We start from the raw sequence: 8,722 nt of genomic DNA on the forward strand, positions 1-8,722 counted from the left end.
GTAGAAAAAGAAAGAAAAATTATTAAATGATTGAAAGGGAATTGTTCCTTGATATCTCTCTCTACCTACCAAACGCAACTTTTAGTATTCAAGGAGATAGCATCATGTACCTAGGTTACTTTATAACTTACTCAGAAGATGACACAGTGTGTCGAAACAGCTGTTAGCATTAATTGTTAGTGTAAATTTTGAAGTATCATTTTCACCCTACCAATTCAATTAAAATGAATTCACACATATCAGAAGCCGAAACTGTAGAACAGAAATATTTCTATCTAAAACCAAAGGCAATGAGGTTGTGATATTCGGCAAGTCAGATTACTGTGAGATATTTGATAATTTTGTTGAGAACGGTCCCTGTAATCAATTACCTAACATCTCATTGCCTGAGATGGTTTCAGAAGTGAAAAACACTCAAGTGTCAAAATTTATTCGCATCGACTTTGAACAGGAGTCTACTCAAAAAAACAGTTTGATACTGTATCTATCTCACAATTGGGTTCATTTATAAATCTACATCAATTCATAGATACAAATAAATTTGCGAGATGGAGAGATTTCAGTATCATTTGATGTATCCTCATTGTTTCCAAGTGTCCCTATACCAAAAACTATGAATATTTGAGGAATTTTCCGTGTGTAAATGGTCTCAGTGGAGAAATAATTGAAGAAGTAGATCAACTATGAGTTTCTGTGGCACAGCCAATTCAACTAACAGAAGCAATGAAGTACATAGAGCTCTGAACGGCCGAATTTCTTGAGTTATTTGCAGAAAACACAAAAAGGGACTTTTGGAGACACCCCTACCCCTCCATACTTTATGACACCTCCTCTTAGATATCTACCGATTTTGGCTTCGTACTGGTTATACATGTGACTTATTCTTTTTGATCTTCATTGAATAAGTTGTAAGTAGAAAACTTTCCCTATTTACTTTTTATAGTTTCCCAAAAATAAATGTTAACGTTTAATTTTTTAATTTTGATTCTTTTTTTCAAAACAACTATGGTTCTAATCGTTGAAGGTAAGAATGTCCCTTTGAAAAATTTTCATATTTAGAAAAATTGAAAATGTATGACTATTATTCTATGGTAACAGATAAGAGTGTACTGAATGAGGTATCAAAACCCCATTTACTCGCACTAACCTGACACCCTCTACACAACTGCATAACATAATCAAGAACCCATCTAAGTCTCTCAACGACATGCTCCAACAACCAACGAACTAAAATTCACCAACCTCACGCCCTCTACATAACCCTGATCGACTAACCCATGTAAATCTCCCAACCTCTTTTAAACGATTTCCATACAACTTCCACCATACTATTGATCACACTAAACTTCAAAAAATTATTGGTAGTTTGTGAATTTATTGTTTTGATTGATTGAACTCAGAATTTCAAAGTATTTTGTTCTGGAACCAGAATGAGAATTAAACCTTTATGCATGGAAGTCGTTTCACAAGAAATAGTAATATCTTCTAACATATTAATTTTTTCAATTAGATTCTTTTTAATGGTCCCACATTTTATTATGCAACTTTTTCAACACTTCCTTAGTAGTTTGAAAATACTCTACTCTCGAACCTTTAGGGTATACAAGCCTGCCTCAAAACGACAGGAATTTTAAAAAAAAGTTCGGAAGATTCTCGTTTTTGGCTAATCATGTCTACTAGGGGCCCAGTGAAAAAAAATTGAGGCAACATAACAGGAAAAGTATTGTGTTGTGTTGGTTGCTGTTGTGTGTTATTTGTTGTGTGTATGTTTTGAGTCACGTGCTATTTGTAGTGCGTGAGTTTTTTAATTTTACTTATCCAATACCCACTGACATACAAGTTGAAATTCGTGATAAAACTCCTGAAAGTATGAGAGGTTGGACTTGAAATGACTTGTAAAAAAATTTTGAAAGAGTAGGAAACTTACAATTAAAAAGTTCCAACTGCAGAACTTTAGCTTCACTGTTTACAATTTTAATTCAGTGCCGAAGTTAGGACACTACGTGACCATTTCGGCATGGACGCATCGCCGAGAAATTTCGATCGAGAACTTTTCACCCTGATGAAAGTTGTGTGTTTACTCTATAGAGATTCAAAACATTACGTTTGTTTGAAATATATTTGACAGGCGAAGAATGATTATGGTGGAAGGTAGAACTAGAACCTCTAGCACAAAATCAAACACAAATACTTCTCCACGTACCAGAACTATAACGCTCACCTTGAGGCATATTTCACTAACTATATTGGTATTATCTGACATTCTAATGAACAGTGATGCCAAACTGATTGGCGTTGAGAAAAGCGTCATAGTATTTGCGTTTTAATGATAATGCTAACAACCCTGCCAATGATGCTTCAACTATTACAAATGAGTAAAATTTCTCAAAAGGGCTAGTATAATAATTTCAATATACAATGGATTCTTTAATGAGCTAACCAAAACTTCAAACACCGTACGTGTTTGAAGTAAATACAAAGATCATTCTAGTAACTTTTCTCGACTTGAAATATTAAATTGTCACTAAATAAGCAAATCCGTTGCTAGGTAGATGTCTTCTTGGATTTTTTTGCAGTCATAGTAATACCTCTCAGAGATCTCATTGCCATTGCTTTATTGAAGTGCCTTTGTGGTTTAACATCATCTGAATAATCCCCAGTGTCAAAAGAAGAAAGTATCACTAATAGAACGCCTAGTACCTAGAAAATTGAAATATCAGCAAACGATTATTTCAGTACTTGGTTACTAACCAAACAGGCTATAATGACCACTGTATAAATATGCACAGTAGCAGCGGGCATAGTCTCCATCTCTTTGAGAGCCAACTGAGCTGGCTCAAAGCCTGGATTGAGTTCTAGTGTGTGCCTTAAATGTATAGTGGCTTCTTGATAATGCCCATAAGCTTTAAATATTTCTCCCAAAGTGAAATACTGCTGCCAAGCACCTTCAGGATTATGCAAAAAAAATAGTGCAGGATTACCTGATGATCTACACTTTGGTCAGATGAATTGTTTCTCTTCGCTTGAGCATTATGCAAGTGATGATTGTACTTTGAAAAGTCTTGTGATCGTGAAACTTGAGGTCAAAATCAAAATAAATAATATTGTAATTACAATTGTGACACTAAAATGGTAGATTATTTTCCAAGAATTAGAGAGAACAAAATCGGGGTGGGTTGGGCGTGGTAGAAAGAAACTTGTAGTACCAATCATTTCGTCTACTACTGCAAGAGCAAAGGTTTTTTTGTCTACTACTTGGGAGCTACCTGACTTGTCCATTTCTCCCAAGTCTCTGGAAAACACTGCAGCCTCATGGGCTTACTGCATTTTCTCTTTTTTTTTTCATGACACCAATTCCAACAATATTGTGCCTTGTACTAGTTTGCACAGATCATTTACTGGATATGAGTCATATTCTTCTGGACATAATTTGGGGTTTCCATAAATTGTTTGCATCCTGTGATCCAGTGCCTCACACTAGCATAAAATATGATGAGTTGTCTCTCCCTGTTCTTTGTTAAGGTCTCCATTGTATAGCCCTATTTTGTTTAGGAGTCCTCTCAATGTACAGTGTCCGGTGAGTGGCCCTGTGATTGTTCTGAGACGATCACTGCTTTGTTCAAGCAGTTCTTCAGTTACTTTCACGGACGATCCCTTTATAAAGGTTATCCCGTGTGTGTTCCTGGGTATATTTCCCAGAACACTCTCTATGTTTCTTATAGACCCATTTTCTGATTTGATGCTTGAGTGTCCTGGCATCCAGTATATAGTCAGTTCCTCACAGCAGTCCTAGACCAACCTGGATATCACTTTTGGGTTCTTCAGTGCCCCTAGTACTACAGCCTTTCTGACATTCATTTTGTTGAGGAATCAAATCATTGCTTCTTGTGCATTGCTAGACTGCATACAGTTCATCCTGGAAGACTGATGTGTATGTACTGTCCGAGAGGGTAACTGAAATGTAGATGTCTTCCCGCACAGTGAATTCCTGTTTCATGTTCGGTTTTCAACCCGTCTGTGTGTCCATTATAGTCCATAATGATTGAGTGTACCAATCCTCCTCTAAGCATTCAATTTATCCACCTACAGCTTGTGTCATCGATGAGTGAGTGGCCCTGTGATTGTTCTGAGCCGATCACTGCTTTGTTCAAGCAGTTCTTCAGTTATTTTCACGGACGATCCCTTTATAAATGTTATCCCGTGTGTTCCTGGGTATATTTCCCAGAACACTCTCTATGTTTCTTATAGACCCATTTTCTGATTTGATGCTTGAGTGTCCTGGCATCCAGTATATAGTCAGTTCCTCACAGCAGTCCTAGACCAACCTGGATATCACTTTTGGGTTCTTCAGTGCCCCTAGTACTACAGCCTTTCTGACATTCATTTTGTTGAGGAATCAAATCATTGCTTCTTGTGCATTGCTAGACTGCATACAGTTCAACCTGGAAGACTGATGTGTATGTACTGTCCGAGAGGGTAACTGAAATGAAGATGTCTTCCCGCACAGTGAATTCCTGTTCCATGTTCGGTTTTCAACCCGTCTGTGTGTCCATTATAGTCCATAATGATTGAGTGTACCAATCTTCCTCTAAGCATTCAATTTATCCACCTACAGCTTGTGTCATCGATCCATCTTCTCTTCGACACCTGGCTGATTGATTCTAGAGATGTTTTATCAAATGCGCCCCCTATATTGAAGAAAGGAGCTAAGAGCTTGATCTTGTAAGCATATTCTGCTTTCTTCATGACCTGACATAAAGCCGTTTACGTGGACATACCTTATCACTATGCATATTAGTCTCGATGCAGAGTTCAGGTAGCCAGTGATATGTCCCAAATATGTCTGCCAAGTAGTTTTACCAATGTATTTAATAATGCTAACATTATAATGCTTGTATTTAATTAGAGACCTTTCGTATTGATCCCAGATACCTGATTTCTTTGCCCTCTCTAGTTTGTTGTCTCATTGTGCCAAATCTTCATTCTACCAGGAAACATTCCTGTTTGATCTCTGGTTGACGGAAGACCAATGTTCATTGCTTGTACAGATAACAGCTCCCGTAAATGGTCTGCTGCTAACTCTCTAAGTCTGTAGAATCTTTTATTTTAAAACCCATGCAGTCTAAACAAGTTTTCAGGTCTGCTTTTCAGTTTTTTCGGAGGTTTTGATGAGATATGAACGAGATACGACTCTCCAATTTCAAAGTTTCTATGTTGATAATCTGAACAACTTTCCACTTCTCAACATGGTTACTCATAAAAGTAGTACCTAGTGTCACGTGTATCACTTCCTTATCCCTCGTGTTAACGAACATAGATTTATTGCCTAAGTTCAAATGTCTTAATTTGTTGGAATGATAAACTGTAGTAAATGCTCACCTCTTATATTGATGTCAGTGCTCCCCCAGGTCAAGTGGTCATCACAGCCAATCTATCTACTTGGCAGGTTTGTCCACGTTTTTGGTTGATGGTGGTTCCTTACTATTTTAAGAAAGGAACGCTCATCCAAGAACAATAAGTCATCAATTCCTTGGTACGAAAGTTACTCAATGGCAATATATTTATTTTTTTTCGGATAATTATGCATGTTCCTGGGGTCTCTTAGGTTTTGTTTTGAATTAACTTTCTTGGATCTCTCCCAATTCCATGATCTTTCCTTTGTAGACCCAGGGTTCTTGTATGAAAGTGATATCAAACTTTTCCATAACCTTTGTAAAGAATACTTACTGTATTGTAGGTTGGCTTGAACTACTCTCAATGCGAGTCAGAGGAATTGCTCAAAAAGTCCTTACGTTTTTGGTTGTGACCCATTGAGTTCCCACAAGTGTGGGGGAAAGGGTTAATCACATCCATGAAGCTAAGCTACCGCTGGCATGGTTCTCGGGATCATAATAGTACACAAGTCCCACCACTACGACAAAGTAAAAGCACAGTCGTTGGGGCAAAGTAGTACCTTGAACAACGACTGAATGGGGAGCTCCATGTTCACTTGTACTTATACCAGAAAGGATGGAGTGTCCATGAGAATGGTTACTCCTGATTTATCTGTTTTTGAGTAATGCCACATCAACTCCTTTCATTCTCACATTCAACTACCATGGAAAAGAAAATCTAAGGAAAGATACTGGTCAACAGAAAGACTATCAGAAAATTAGGTCATAGAATTTATCGCAAACCTAGTTATCAATATCTCAACAAAAACTCAAACGATCATCCAGAGCAAAACCTACTATAAAGAGAACCTTTGTTGACTATGCCGCCAGGATGAATACTCCACTTCAGGCAACGATCCAGCCGCCAGTGGTATGTATGGTCTACTTGCCTGACATATATAACATTGAAAACCTGTTTAAACATGACAGCATCAAGACCTTTTATAACTATACCATATTATCAGATCGGCCATGGACACAGAAGAGAGTCTGTCATCCGCCGGCATGTATAGGACTCTCACCAGAATACAAGAGAACAAACAATTGCAGAACATGTCCTAGCAAAAACAGACCACGTAAATAAAATATAATGAAACTGCTGTTCTGTCTGATACAAAGCATTACCACACACAACTTCATAGAGATCTATCAGCATCTCAATAATTTCAAGAAGAAATTTATTCATTTAGTAGGACATGTCCTAATAGAAAAATGAAAAAATAGCTATACAAACATGTTTCTAGACTAATAGTTATATAATGAAAAGAAAGATAAATACTAAAAAATAAGATAATGCCCTTAAATACATAAATGATATTAGATTGCTTGATGTCTTATGGTAGCTTATTGAACTCATCAAGTCTTTTATAGAATAGCGACTTCATTGAGTTTTCCATTTTCTAATTAGGGAGATGAAACATATTATTTCCTCTAGTAGTAGGTATAGTTATGTATTTGGGAGTTAATCGTAGTAAATTCACTTTTCAACAGAAAAGAAGGTATTCAAATCATCAAGAGGGTAGCCAAAAATGGACTAAAATACAACTCCGATCAACACCTTACCAGCAGCACACCTATCAACAATATGGACCAATCAGAAACACCTAGCACAAGTGTGGACCAGTCAGGAGTGAACATTCTCATGGACACCATATCCCCACCAATCCCTACTAGTATGAATATGAGTGAATACAGAGCTCCCCTGTCAGTCGTTTCTGAGAGCCCATCTGAGAGTCGGTCGTTTCTGAGAGATACAACTTTGTCCTCACAGAAAACACATACATTACTGAAAATGTGCTGCAGTAGTATTGGAAACATTTGGTAAAAGTTCTTTTAAACCACAATCTACCAGCACTGTGAAATGAAAGCTTCTCTATTAAATCAAAATTGGATGCAAAGATTCAGTAACTGAAAAAAGTTGTTTTGCTTAACTGCATCTTGCTAATTACAAATGATTCTTCTCACCCTTTTCTGGAGATTGCACTTCAAGAGATCGTCTTGTTAAGTAAATGGCATCGTCCAAGTATTGCAAAGAGAATAGCACCCTAGCAAGATTAAGAAGTACTTCAGCATTATGTGGTGAAGCTGCAAGAGCTCTACGAAAACATTCAATTGCTTTTTCTGCATCACCTTTTATCCGCCAAAAATTCCCTATTTGATTATATAACTGAATTGATTTTGGTTTCTGTAAATGATTGGGTACATTGAATGTGTATGTATTCAATGACTTCGATTCTTACTTCTTTTTTGGCCTTCTTTAACCTTTTCTCCAATGAATCAATATCAAACTCTTCCACTTCAATCTTATTCTTCCCATAACCTTTTGTGAAATACAAAATTGCTTGTGGTTCAGGAACAATCGGATGTCTCTTTCGATTCAATACTCCTACCAAGTTGTCAAAATAAGTAAAATTAACGGGTTTTCCGCAGTCCAAAGTTTCTTCATTCAATTGAGTCTTAAAATTTTCCACTGCATAGTTTGGATGGTTACTCATATTTCTGAAAAATTATGAAGCATACAAATGAATTGACATTTTGAGCCGGTTTCATTCTTGGGCAGTACTCACTGTTTTTCATTTTCACAATTGGAACAGTAGTATTGCACAGCTTGTTTCACCCAAGACTGGCCAAAATGTTCTGTAGAAGTGATAATGTCAAAAAGCGCATCATTTTCAACAGTATCTTGCTTTGGCATATCACTTGAATAGGAAATCATAGGGTTAAGAGGACTTGCCTCTATTATCTTAGTTTTGTCAGCATTCAGTTTCCACAATGTTGATGTTTTTGAATTAATGAAGATCACCTCAAAACACAGTATATAAAAAAATATAGTTAAATTCTGACAATGTCGATACATGACGAATTTTAATTTCGTGAATGGTATATCATTTTCTATTTGGGATTTCAAATTTGAATGAAGATTCTGAAATTTCAACTGTCTTCTGTTACAAGTAGTAGATCATATTTCAATTTGTTTCCTGAAAATTTACTTTGAAATTACAGAGAGCAAAACAAAAATGTGTCAAGCGTTCACGATTGGTAAAAGGTGTGTTCGTTTAATACATATTTGAGCGCTCGTTAAGCTCACTTCGCTCGGCGTGCGTTCGATTATACAAATCTTTTGTCTCAGATACATCTGATATTTGTGTTAAAAAATGTGATCGGTTAGCTCTGAAATCAATTTTCAGGTGTGTCAAAAATAGTCGGGTTGAGTTTTAAGTATATTTTGGAAATTATTAATATCTGGTGTGAAATTTTTGACTCTTTTTTGTCATCACATAGTATCTCCA

General features: G+C 36.5%; 1 protein-coding gene and 1 long non-coding RNA gene across 2 annotated transcripts; both read right to left on the minus strand.

Moving 5' to 3' along the window:
* Window positions 1–2,414: 2,414 nt before the first annotated feature.
* Window positions 2,415–8,484, minus strand: LOC111510766 (tetratricopeptide repeat protein 17). Its single transcript, XM_023166699.2, has 5 exons — window positions 8,000–8,484; window positions 7,673–7,931; window positions 7,398–7,617; window positions 2,752–2,945; window positions 2,415–2,700 (listed from the first exon to the last, which is right to left on the minus strand). Exons 1-5 carry the CDS (start codon window positions 8,287–8,289, stop codon window positions 2,545–2,547), a joined length of 1,119 nt encoding a protein of 372 aa, XP_023022467.2. The 5' UTR covers window positions 8,290–8,484; the 3' UTR covers window positions 2,415–2,544.
* Window positions 5,607–7,391, minus strand: LOC141484770 (uncharacterized). The gene is made up of 2 exons (XR_012466789.1): window positions 5,728–7,391; window positions 5,607–5,674 (listed from the first exon to the last, which is right to left on the minus strand). It is a non-coding gene; the product is annotated as an uncharacterized lncRNA (long non-coding RNA).
* Window positions 8,485–8,722: the final 238 nt, after the last annotated feature.

The sequence above is a fragment of the Leptinotarsa decemlineata genome, unplaced genomic scaffold (assembly GCF_025532065.1).
Source record: "Leptinotarsa decemlineata unplaced genomic scaffold, Ldec_3_MD MMD2_tig00026294_RagTag_RagTag, whole genome shotgun sequence".
In the NCBI taxonomy this organism is placed as follows: Eukaryota; Metazoa; Arthropoda; class Insecta; order Coleoptera; family Chrysomelidae; genus Leptinotarsa; species Leptinotarsa decemlineata.

Excerpts from the sequence above, each read along its gene's own strand:
- LOC111510766 (XM_023166699.2), bottom strand. The coding sequence starts at position 8,289 with ATGTATCGACATTGTCAGAATTTAACTATATTTTTTTATATACTGTGT. Across the intron at positions 7,932-7,999 it reads AATTGTGAAAATGAAAAACA|AAATATGAGTAACCATCCAA; the intron begins GTGAGTACTGCC and ends ATAATTTTTCAG. Across the intron at positions 7,618-7,672 it reads TAAAGAAGGCCAAAAAAGAA|AAACCAAAATCAATTCAGTT; the intron begins GTAAGAATCGAA and ends AATCATTTACAG.